This window comes from Prorops nasuta, unplaced genomic scaffold, assembly GCF_024137725.1.
Source record: "Prorops nasuta isolate Cenicafe-Biocafe unplaced genomic scaffold, Cenicafe_Pnas_1.2 PNAS00009, whole genome shotgun sequence".
Classification (NCBI taxonomy): Eukaryota; Metazoa; Arthropoda; class Insecta; order Hymenoptera; family Bethylidae; genus Prorops; species Prorops nasuta.
In genome coordinates, this window is record NW_027116806.1 from 1,869,483 (window position 1) to 1,882,797 (window position 13,315).

At 32.8% G+C, this 13,315-nt stretch overlaps 1 protein-coding gene and 1 pseudogene across 1 annotated transcript; one reads left to right on the forward strand and one right to left on the reverse strand.

Moving 5' to 3' along the window:
- Positions 1 to 2,847: 2,847 nt before the first annotated feature.
- On the forward strand, positions 2,848 to 6,281 carry LOC136776134 (uncharacterized; annotated as a pseudogene).
- Positions 6,282 to 7,621: 1,340 nt separating this feature from the next.
- On the reverse strand, positions 7,622 to 8,873 carry LOC136776135 (uncharacterized). The gene is made up of 5 exons (XM_066731509.1): positions 8,771 to 8,873; positions 8,249 to 8,687; positions 8,082 to 8,192; positions 7,856 to 7,970; positions 7,622 to 7,798 (listed from the first exon to the last, which is right to left on the reverse strand). The coding sequence occupies exons 1-5, from the start codon at positions 8,871 to 8,873 to the stop codon at positions 7,622 to 7,624; spliced, it is 945 nt and encodes a 314-aa protein (XP_066587606.1).
- Between the last annotated feature and the right edge of the window lie 4,442 nt (positions 8,874 to 13,315).

A 13,315-nucleotide genomic window follows, 5' to 3' on the forward strand; every position in this document is an offset into this window, starting at 1 on the left:
ATAATACAATTAAAATTATTATATATGTGGAAGCTACAATGTTACATTTCTTAAAAAAACAAATTAAGAAAATATATTGTGATATTGCAAATAGGATATATAATCATTTTGTATTATTGGAAAACAATTTATAAATTTTTATATAGTTATAATATCTTCTACTTTTATACCTTCATTACTCTCACTTTCGATAATTCAAGGGGCTCTTCTTTCTTTTCCAATCATACAATTATTTTTTTTATATATATTCCTTATATTGACAAATATAAAATAAATCAAGACTTTATGTATTTTATATAGTGTTTAAAGCATAGTGCATTTAAAATTAAATATTCCTTAAATCACAATTTTTATTATATCATGCATAGGTGATGTCAATATACATATATAGAGTGAAATTGCAGCAACTATATGATTGGAAAGAAAATGTTCCTTTACTATTAATAATATAGTACTTTCAATGATCAAAAAAAGTAGTGCTTACTATTCCAAAAAAGTTGAGCGATATTGTCTTGTTCACTATATAGTGATATAAAAGTTTGATCGAAGGAAATAGTTATGCTGACAATAACATTTTACTTCATATCACTATTTTGAAATATTTGAGGACATTTCGCTCTATATTTAGTATAGTTGCCAGTAATATGTAAGTTTAGGTAAAGTTACTATATTTATAGTGACTTTTAACATACATATAGTACATTGAACATAAAAATACAGTCTTTTCCTAACAGCGGAGCATAGGAGATTCGTGTTAGTTGACTATAGCACTCGGAATGATGGAATCTGAGAGCGCTGATTGGTCAATATTGCGTAGTACCAACATATAATAGGCCGTTACCAATAGTTGGATACGAAAAATGAGATTCATCCGCCATTTTGGTGTGGAGAAATGTTTACATGCTGATCGTAGCAGAAAGAGGTGTAAAATGGAAAAATGTCAAATGTTGTCGTTACTAAAGTAAAAATTGAATACTTTGAATGAAAATGAAGAATATTCGTACTTTTCATTCATTATTTTCAATTTTTACTTTAGTAACCTTACCATTTGACATTTCTCCATTTTACACCTCTTTCTGCTAGGATTAGCATGTAAACATTTCTCCACACCAATATGGCGGATGAATCTCATTTTTTGTATCCAACTATTGGTAACGGCTTATTATCTGTTGGTACTACGTAATAATGACCAATCAGCGCTCTCAGATTCGATCATTCCGAGTGCTATAGTCAACTAACACGAATCTCCTATGCTCCGCTGTTAGGAAAAGACCCTGTATAGTTCCTGACGCGATTATTTTCAGGGATTAGATCCACATCTCGGATCAGACTTACCGCAGTGTCGCAGCTTACGAAAAAAAAAACTAGATCACCCTAGACTAATACGGATCTAGTGAGGAGGCTTTCGCTAGAGTGAATCCGGATCCAGATTTAAGTAGAGTAATTAGGGCCTATTCAAGTGTGGAAATTTTAGCTGTCATTAGTAGCATTATTCTAATCAACAAAAGGTAAATATTAAATTTCCAATTTGTTTTGCTAAAGATAAAGAAAGAAGTATAATAATCATTAATAATTTTCAATTTTTATATAATATATTAATTTTCTTACATAATTTCTCTTAATAACATATTATTTACAGATTAAACAATGGATTATATGAATTTATGGAATATTTTATTTGAAAATGATGAGGAGGAAGATGATGTATTATTATCTTCCTCCTCATTATTTTCAAATAAAATATTCCATAAATTCATATAATCCATTGTTTAATCTGTAAATAATATGTTATTAAGAGAAATTATGTAAGAAAATTAATATATTATATAAAAATTGAAAATTATTAATGATTATTATACTTCTTTCTTTATCTTTAGCAAAACAAATTGGAAATTTAATATTTACCTTTTGTTGATTAGAATAATGCCACTAATGACAGCTAAAATTTCCACACTTGAATAGGCCCTAATTACTCTACTTAAATCTGGATCCGGATTCACTCTAGCGAAAGCCTCCTCACTAGATCCGGATTATTCTAGGGTGATCTAGTATTTTTTTTTCGTAAGTTGCGACACTACGGTAAGTTTGATCCGAGATCTGGATCTGATTTCTGAAAATAAACGTCCACTTCGTATAGTTGAGTTCGTAATGATCGTATAGTTAAATTTACTATTTAGATTTCTCTCAGTGTAGATTTGTTTAACGCAGAACAGTTTAACTGAAAATAACGTGTACATTTTTTATCCACTGTTCGACAGGTACTTAATGATATTTTATATCAAAAGCTTTGTTTTTTTTTTAAGCCATCGTACTGAACTAAATCTGAAGTTGAACTGAACTGAACTGAACTGAAATAAGCAGTGAAGAAAAGCTCTTATTAATGCAACAGACGACAAGAGTTCAAGCAGTAAGTCAAAAGAACATACTTTTACACAAAAGTTGGCACTTTATGTAGTAAATCTCTCTAACCAATCAACTAACAAGAGAAGAAAAGCAGCTTTTATAAAAGTACACGTGCTATTAATGTCAAATCGCATATAATAAGTTTAAAAAGGAATCTAAAGGACCGATTGATTTATTTAATTCTTCTTCTTCTGAAGAAGAATTGATAATAAATAAAGTATAGCCATTTATTGAAGATGATGAAGGTAATATACAAACGAAAAGCAACATTTATTAATTTTTTTCCTTAAAGTTTAAATTAACTATATTTCAATTTTTTCATATGAGAATTTATTATTATTTATCTTAAATGAAACTGTTCAAAGACTGGACAAAATTAAACACATAAGAATTACAAATTAAGTAGAAAATGTAATCAACAATTATAATAGCATTGATTTTAGAATGCATTTCCGCTTGACACGACATGTAGTGGATAATTTAATTGAAAGATTTCAAGTATCGGAAATATTTACCTCTCTAGAAAGTATGTTACTTAATATATATATATAAATTATGATTTTGTAAATAATTGTACTTTTTTCATTTAGATCTTGGAGGACGCACAAAAATAACAGCCTCAAAACATATACTTTGTTATTTGTGGTTTGTAGGACATGAAACATCATCGTATAGGGATGTATCGGATGGATTTGACATCTCAATTAGCACCCTATTTAATATTATCAATAGAGTGACTAATTTTATATTGTTAATAGCTCCTCAGTATATAAAATATCCTACATCAACAGAAAAAGAAGAGACAGCAAGATATTTTGAAGAAAACAAAGGGTTTCGTAAAATAATAGGTTCGTACATTTATTAGTCTTTGAATATTTTAATTTAAATGAAGTGTACCTATGTGTAATTTTTTGTAATATAAAAAATATTAAAAAAGTTGTGGTACTCTGCATGTACTGTGACGCTACTGGCTATCCTTAGGGATAGTATAGAAGGGGAGGGAGGAGTGATCCCTCACCGATCGCGTTCGCGTCCCAATAGGCGACTTCCTACAAGACCCGGGCGCCTTCGATGTACTTTGGATAATACCCGAATATTTATTTATACAGAGGGGGTTCTAACCCTCGTACGCGAATATCTGGGATGGGGTGCTAATACAATAACTCAATAACTGCGGTCAAACTCTCTTTATTATAAAGTCGGTTATCAATACGAGACCCGGTTCGCTTTACTCGTTCTTGGGGTGTTACGCTAGGTCCTAAATGTGGACGCGGCCTAAGTAGTGCGAACGCGGCTGAAGTCCCGATGACGTACTAGCTAACCTCGCGCTCGAGCCGCTAGTGGCGTTCGCGGCGGTCCCACCGAGTCGCGCGGTACTCGCGCGCCACCGGCGGATTCCTCAGTTAACTACTACGCGGCGCTACGCGGATAAGTCCCTCTTCCCGCGCGTGCGCGTTGCGAGACGGTTATTCGCACTCACTCCGTTTCCGCGTACTCAAACACAACAACGACCCGGATTGTTTACTCCCGAACGTCTAAGGTCACGAGTCCTCCCGATAATTATGCTAAGTCCGCGGCCTTGACTGACTGAAGGGAACGTTCCTGTCAACGGTCAAACGCACAACGAATCGATGTAATCGCGAACACTTCTACTAATTCGCGTTTTTACTCTTTAAGATATTCGTTATCGGTCCGACGGAATGACCACTCCGCTAAGTTGCCCGCTTACCCGTGACAGGTGAGCTGGGCCAGCGGTTCCCTATAAAACCGTTCGGTGCTACGAGCCCTAAAGCCCTAGCACACCCCGGGACGTCACAGGACTTTACTACAAAACGAATAATCACCCTAATTTCTGCTTACAAGGGCTGGCTCTCTTCTATCCCCCTGCTCTCTCTCGCTCTCTCTGCTCTCAGTCTCTCCGTCTCCCTCTCTCTCTCTCTCTCTCTCTCGCTCTCGCCCTTAATTCTCGCCCTTAGGGTAGTAGGTTTCCTCTGGCCGGTATGGATTCGTGGCGGTGGCAGTCGCTGCACTTTTTCGTGCCTTCCAATTTCTGTCCGGTAGCGGCTGTCACTTCTGGGGTTCGTACCGGCTGGGGGAACTCAGATTCGGGCACTATGTGTCACTTATGACTTCTAAACTACGTGTGTCGGGGCAGTTCGCGGGAGCAGGTAAGGCCCTGCGCCTGTCCCGCCGCTGCCCCGCTACACCCATCGCGCGACACTAGGAAGCCGACAAGTTATCGATCCTAGATCAATACTTATCGGTTGATAACTCCCTAGTTCGCACGCGACCCGCCTATCTAGCGCTTGAGATTAGCAAAGCGCTAGATGGCAGCTATTGTAACGCTGCGGGAACGCAACGTTACAGTACTTAATTTATTATTAAAATATGTTTAGGTGCTATAGACGGGTCACATGTAATCATAGACAAACCTAGAAGAGATGCTGATTCTTATTATAATCGAAAAAAGAATTTTTCAATTCAACTACAAGGAGCAGTAAATGAAAAGATGAGATTTCTTGACGTATATATAGGTTACCCTTGATCGGTGCATGACACAAGGATTTTTAAAAACTCATCTATATGCAATGATTTAACACTAGATATATCAGTGATTGAACCAGTCATTTTTACTGGTACTAGTATAAGTGTCAAAAACGCAAATTATTTTTACTAACAACATATATACAGTAATGTAAACTTTATAAAATTAATTCTTTAGTTATAACTAGAAAAGTCATGATATCATTAGGAAAAAAAAATTACATGTAGTAGGAATTTTAAATTGAAATACCAAAAACAGTCATTTTGACTGGTCTGGTATATCTAGTGTTAAGTGTACTGTGTGATAGTAAATACGTAAAAAATATACATTCATAATTACAATTCTTTCCATTATTTATTATTGTAGTTATAATTCCAGATCATTATTTTATTTTGGGGGATAGTGCATATCCATGCCTAAAACAGCTACTTGTGTCATACAGGGATAATGGGCATTTAACGCGCAAACAAAAATACTTTAATGAAACATTCAGCTCGTGCCGAGTAGTAGTGGAGCATGCGTTTGGACGACTGAAGCAAAGATTCAGGCAATTATTTCACTTGAAATTAAGAAATATAGTATAAATAGTTAAAGTAATACGTGCCTGCTGTGTATTGCATAATATTGCAGATGACGATATTGAAGTCTTAGAGGCAATTGTTGATTTTACTGATGATTTAAATGATCCTGTTCAATCAGATTTTGTATTAGAAAATGGTAAAGAGATTCGTGATGAAATATGTGATTTAATATATGTCAATAGAATGTAAATTTGTTTCGCTTATAAAATAAAATATTTTATTCATCAAACTTTGTGAAAATATATAATAATTTACACAAATTATTATCCTTATAATATAATTATAATATCAGTCGCATTGTGGAAATATTACAGCAACACATTTTACTTCACTGCAGTTACTTAATATTAAAATCATAGTTATTGTTTTGAAGTATGTAGGTGTGTGTGCAAATTAATCTGATTAATTAACAATATTTTTCTTAACAAAAATAAACGCAAATTATTAACTTCGCTTCTTAAAATCACATTATACATTGTACATTTTAATTAATATTTTCTTAAGTTGCAAAATAACTAACAAAAAGGGCATTCTGTTTAAAATATACATCAATGTAAGCATATATGCAATTGTTACAAAAATAAACTTAAAAGAAATAATATTACATTATTGCTAAAATCACAGTTATTTTTTTCAAATACTTTAGGTACGTTTAAAGTAATCTTTAAATATTTCAAAATATTTTTTAACAAAAATAAACTAAATTAACACTATTTATAGGCCAGGAGGGTTACAGATTGACATGGCTCTAACGTGACGTAACTTAGATAACTACTGGAATCGCTCGGGAATGGTGCACCTATTAAAAATATCGAGGTGCGCCAGCTTGAAAAAGTGTGCTATTTGCATAAACAATGAAAAGGTGAAAAAAAATGCGAAAATTGCGTCTTTTTTCGGAAACAATCGCATATAACTCGGTAAGTGTGCATGTTAGAGAAAAAATGTATACTTATAAATTTGTTTGTTATGAAATTTTTTACGAGATAGAATTGGTCCAATATCCGTAGATTGAAATGTTCGCTGCAAAATGCTAGAAAATGCAAAAAAAATTAGGTAAAAAACAAGGTAATTTTAAATTATTTTTTTAATAATGAAAAATTAACCCAATCACGCCGTAAATTTATAGAAAAGTACTTGGCTGCAATACAAAACGAGAGCCGCAAGGCCGATTAAGATCGGATAGACAGTTTTCGCATATTGTAATTGTTAATTAACCTACCTCAACAAAAAGGCCTATTTTTTAATTTTGTGCCAGGCTCAAAGTTATGAATATTTTTTTGCGATCGCGCTTTTACACCTTCTTGGATTCTTTAACTATCATATACAATTGCTATCTTAACGATTTTTCAATTTTTAATAACTTTTTAAGTGGTTTTAAAAAGTTTGAAAATTGAAAAATCGTTAAGATAGCAATTGTATATGATAGTTAAAGAATCCAAGAAGGTGTAAAAGCGCGATCGCAAAAAAATATTCATAACTTTGAGCCTGGCACAAAATTAAAAAATAGGCCTTTTTGTTGAGGTAGGTTAATTAACAATTACAATATGCGAAAACTGTCTATCCGATCTTAATCGGCCTTGCGGCTCTCGTTTTGTATTGCAGCCAAGTACTTTTCTATAAATTTACGGCGTGATTGGGTTAATTTTTCATTATTAAAAAAATAATTTAAAATTACCTTGTTTTTTACCTAATTTTTTTTGCATTTTCTAGCATTTTGCAGCGAACATTTCAATCTACGGATATCGGACCAATTCTATCTCGTAAAAAATTTCATAACAAACAAATTTATAAGTATACATTTTTTCTCTAACATGCACACTTACCGAGTTATATGCGATTGTTTCCGAAAAAAGACGCAATTTTCGCATTTTTTTTCACCTTTTCATTGTTTATGCAAATAGCACACTTTTTCAAGCTGGCGCACCTCGATATTTTCAATAGGTGCACCATTCCCGAGCGATTCCAGTAGTTATCTAAGTTACGTCACGTTAGAGCTATATTTGAAAGATTTTGTCTTAATTCTCCTGGCCTATTATTAAAAACATAATTATATATAGTGCGTATATTTTAATTAATCTTTTCGTGCAATTAGCTATTTTAGTAGTTCATTTCGTTCTTTTCGAAATTCATTAGCATGTTCTAATTGTCTTACATAATCTCGATAGGCAACATTAAGTTGTTTGTATTCTTCTAAGATCTCTGTTTGAATATTACGCTTAGCTGTTATCGATTCTTCCAATCTACTAATTGCTTTCTGACAAACGTCTAACTATCGGGCAGTTTTCCCCATTAGTTTTCGTTCATTTTGAATAATTGGTGACTTAACTGCATTCGAATCAGGTTTCGGTTTGCTACAGTGTATTGGTTCTATAGCTTCTACATCATCGACACTTTCTTCAAGTGATAAAGTTTCTCTTTCCTCCGAGATGGCTTCAGCTGGTCTATTAATAAATTATACATTATACTACATCATTAGTAAATTGTTGTATGGTTGCAATTCAATAAATTATCTAATATCAAATATAAATGATAATATTTAATAAAATACTTACACAATTGTGCTTATCGTGTCAAATGATTCCGTATTTACAGTTAAACCATTGTTTCCTGAGAGAGCTACTGGGATTATATTATGTTTATCGGCTAATAGCTCAGATAATTCCCTGCAATAATAATTTTCAATATCAACTTTAATTATAAATATTTCATTTGTACTTACATTTCATATGGACAAGTTAAACGCCCTCTACCACTTTTCTGATTATTGCAAATTGCATTTTTATATGATCTTTCTGATGATTTATATTTATTTTTTGCTTGTATACAATTAATATCATATCCATAGCCCTTCATCTTTAAACTTATATTTTCCCATAATGCTTTTTTTGTTCTGATCTTCTTCATTGCAAACAAATCTTTTGTTTCTTTGTATAATGATATAAACAGTTTTGTACTATCATCACACCATCTAAAGATTTGACTATTTTCCTTATTGCAATCGTTCACAAATATGTATTTTTCGTCCATGGTTAATAAAAATGTACCAGCAATATTATTATCATTTAATGGAATTAATATTGTTTTATTATTAATGATAAGTTTTATATTTTTATAATTAAAATCTATCTCTGTATGATTTATATCATATTCAGTTTCATCTGTAATTAAGCATTTTAATAATTAATTTTACTGATATAACTTCCTCATGCACTTTATAATATTTTTAAAAATTTGTAAATACCTTCCATAACACATATTACACATCCATTATCTTTTATTATTATATTTCCCTCTCCATCCCTTTTTAAAATACCTCTTTCAGTAGTTTCTAGAGTTTTACTCATTTTTAAAAATTTCTTTTAGTTCGACGATAGATGTAAGAGTGTACATACGTAAAGGAGTCTACCAGATCTACCGTATTTAATGGTATTTAATTGTACTTCTCCCACGTGTATTCCTTGCACTCACTATAACTGAACTGGCTACACTATTCAGAGACCTAGATCAAGCAGTTCAGAGAACTGCTAGAACTGGACATTTTGCATTTCGAAAAGAAACAGTCAGGGTTAACGTCACTTCTCGTCAAAAGAACACCCTGGTGTACACTGATTGTGCTATTTGCAGGGAGTTCACTTCAGTTCTTCGAAAAAAAAAAACAAAGCTAATATTATAATATACACTTTTGATTGCACTGATCACTAAATACTTTATGCAGTTAGGTTATATTGAATATTATCATCCGTCTTATCCTTGCTATCGTTATATATGAAAGCATTCCATTAAACTTAGTCCAAATTTAATAACAATGTATTTTTCTTCCTAGCATCTTTAATTAATTGTTTATTGTTATAATGGTCGGGGTGCCTCTATTATATTTGGTTTGACGCTTTCCCTTCCACGATGCCCTGGCACGTCCTCTGCCCAATCCTCGTCTCAAAACTGAAAGAAATACCATTAAAATGTTAGATGTATTGAACTTAATATGATAAAAATTGAAAAAATTACCAGCTCTTTGTGGTTTCTCAACGACTGCGTTTTATTTATCGCCTTAAATTTTTTTTATATTTTTATTTTCAATTTCTTGATGCTTGTCCTTAGCAGTCTTAACATTTATAAACTTGTCCAACTTTTCTTGAAGTTTTCTCATCTCCTCACGCAACTCTTTTACTTGCGCGTCTACAATAAAAATATTTCATGTTTATTAATATTATTTGAATATTAATTAATAAAGTTCACTTACTTTGATTTTCTTGATCATTTCCGTTAATTTCCACTTCCATGGTATGCAATAATTAGTTACAAGTTACAACCAGGACAGCTAGGACACATCCAACACGTGCTAAGGTTAACCAGCAAAGGACGAGAAGAACAGGATTACGGCAATAGAACCTCTAGAACCAAATGAACCAATTTGGAATGAAAGGAATTCTGAAACAGTTCACTTTCCACCTATTCCTATATTTATTAATTTTGTTTTGCTTCACGGTATTCTGGATTCAGAATATGACATATATATAGTACTATATATAGCTACATTTCTACAGGCATGTACTAAGATGGCGGCTAGTCTTCCTTCCCCTCACCCTTTGCCTAGTACCCCCCTTGCCCGTAGTGAGACCTTATGCTCTCTCCAGACAGTGATGCCGATCTGTGGACGGACGGACTCCCCACCATCCGTCCGCGGACTCACTAACACGTTCAGGGGTGCTTGCATCCCTGAGTCACCCCACTTCTTGAGTTACGCACACCATTGCATGGAAGTGTACGTGTCTTGGCTTCCATTGCTCAACTTCGGTGAGCGTCGGTAGTCTAGGGTGCGAAAGAGAGTGGAATAGTTTTTTCGTATCTCTCTGTCTCGCCCCCGAACTGATCCGAACTTAATTTCGTTCTGCCGACGAGTTAAAATCCTTTTCAGCCGGCAGCTGATTCCAGTTCGATTATTCCAAAGAACGATTAAATGATAATCAACAAATGCTCGAGAAGCTTATTTGCTATAGTACCTTTAAATAATAAATAAAAATGGTATTTTAACATACAGAATATAGTAATGTACAAATTTAATTCCTACATCCTGTTTCACGCAATACAAATTTCATTTTCTATTCCATTAATAATAATGATTGTATTACTGATTGGTATTCACAAGCATTCTTCCAATACATAAATCTTATAAAAATAAAACAAAATTTGATAAGGATTCGAACCTGCGACGATCAGCATAGCGAGCAGATATTTAATCACCTGCGCTACACAAGCTTTCAAGAGCTTGTGCATAAGTAGGCAATATGAATGAAGGCTTCTTGAAGAAATAATTAATTTTATTTGTTTTTTTTTTGTTAATATAGTTTAACCCTTTGCATTCCGCTATCCCCTTTGAAGGGACTTAATATTCTTTGTATAATAATAACGGAATGCAAAGGGTTAATAGCTGAAATTATTGAAACTGATTTTAGAGATTCGATTAGTTTTAATTGTTTAACTTCTGTTCTGCCTGATTTGTCGTTTCGAATAATAAATCTAGATATGATTTCAGCTATTAAACTATAAACAAGAAAAGAAAAGAATATAAATAATTATCATTTCAAGAGACGCTTCACATTCATATTGCCCGCTTATCCGTAAGCGATTGGAGGAATGTGTAGCTTAGGTATTTAAGTATGTGCTCGGTACGCTAATCGTCGCGGGATCGAATCCTTTTCAAGTTTTATTTTTGTTTAATTTTATAAGATTTATGTATTGGAAAAATGCTTTTGAATAGCAATTAGTAATACAATCATTATTATTAATGGAATAGAGAATAAAATTTGTACTACGTGAAATAAGGTGTAGGAATTAAATTTGTGCATTGCTATATATATTTTATGCTAAAATACTATGTTTATTTATTATTTAATAGTACAAGAGCAAATAAGCATGTTGTGAATTTCTTAATTATCATTTAAATGTTCTTCGGAGTAATCGAACTGAAATCTATAAAAGAAAAGGCGAAGTTGCCGGCAGAAAAGGATTTTAACTCGTTGGCTGAACGAAGTTAAGTTCGGGTCAGTTCGGGATCGAGACCATCGTTGCCAAGTGTAGTGCTTTCGGCACTACGGTACCGACATATCCTATAGCGTAGTGCCATAAAAAGCACTACGCTATAGTTACTGCCGAAATTACTGACTGCCGGAAATACGTCAGATGGTAGAGACTGTAGAGAGTCCGCCATTTTGATATTTTCAATACTATGTGAAAAATGGCCGCACATAATACACTGTTCAAAATTGAATCATGTACAGGTATAGTTTCTGCTTCCCTATACTATCTTGTAGCAAAAATGCTTCTCGCAAAATTGATTCATGTCCATCTCTACTACTTTATACTATCTTATAGCAAAAATGTAAAGACAACAGCAGACGAAACGCGACATCGACAAATATGAAGATGACGTTTTGGACGTAGTAAAAGTATTATCCAGAAAGCATATTATTTATGTTGGAAACGTAGGGATGTTGAAAAATGGAATGGAAAATAATGCAAATATGGTGCATATATATAATATTATTTATCAAGTATAAAAAGGAAGAGATCGGATGTAATTTTCAGCCTATAAAGAGGAAAAAGCATCAGATAAGTATCGGGAGCAGTAAATCAAAAGAAGGATTAAAGAATATTTTGCTTTGTTAAATTAATCTTTCTTCTGACTTGCTGCTCCCGATACTTATCTGATGCTTTTTCCTCTTTATAGGCTGAAAATTGCATCCGATCTCTTCCCTTTTATACTTGATAAATAATATTATATATATGCACCATATTTGCATTACTTTCCATTCCATTTTTCGACATCCCTACATTTCCAACATAAATAATATGCTTTCTGGATAATACTTTTACTACGTCCAAAACGTCATCTTCATATTTATCGATGTCGCGTTTCGTCTGCTGTCGTCTTTAAATTTTTGCTATAAGATAGTATAGAGGAGTTGAGATGAACATGAATCAATTTTGCGCGAAGCATTTTTGCTACAAGATAGTATAGGGAAGCAGAAACTAAACCTGTACATGATTCAGTTTTGAACAGTGTATGTTAAAATATATAATGCATGGTCCGTAAGCCAAGACAAATGTTAATTTAAAGTATAGTAAAGAAATAAAGAGTAAGTGACTAGACTATAGTGACAGGCGTGACAGTTTTGATCTGTCTTACAACTGAGAATTGAGATACTGATGGTAAATCAGGTAAATGAATAAATAATGACGTGATTTTTAATATATACATTAAAATAATTTATAACATTGTATAAAGGACTCAACAAATTAGATAAGTGCAACAATCAATTTCATAATATAAAATGTAAGATATTTTTTGGTACTTTATGGGATTTTATTTCAGATTAAATTATAATATTATGTTTACTGTATCATTGCTGACGTGCTGAGGATAGAGCTATGTGGATTAAAAATTAAAATAGAGGAATAGACTGACCATCATGTTGTTATTGTATCATCTCTGAGAATAAAACTGTATTGATTGAAAGGGATATTGAAATAAACGAATCAACAGATTGGGTAAATACAATAATAAATAAAGAAGCTGACAGATTAGATATATAATATAAAATGTAAGATATTTTGTAGTAGTTTGAGGAATCAAGTAACACGGTAGTGTTACGCGGCAAGTAATTAAAAAAATACGAGCCGCGTGACACTACTTACTTTTACGCGAAGATTGAACCAAACTAAACCACTCGATTCTTCCGATGGATATATTTTCCGATCGGTTCATTTAATGAAAATTTTAATGGAA

Excerpts from the sequence above, each read along its gene's own strand:
- LOC136776135 (XM_066731509.1), bottom strand. The coding sequence starts at position 8,873 with ATGAGTAAAACTCTAGAAACTACTGAAAGAGGTATTTTAAAAAGGGAT. Across the intron at positions 7,971-8,081 it reads GACACGATAAGCACAATTGT|ACCAGCTGAAGCCATCTCGG; the intron begins GTAAGTATTTTA and ends ATTTATTAATAG. Across the intron at positions 7,799-7,855 it reads CGAAACCTGATTCGAATGCA|TTAGACGTTTGTCAGAAAGC; the intron begins GTTAAGTCACCA and ends ACTGCCCGATAG.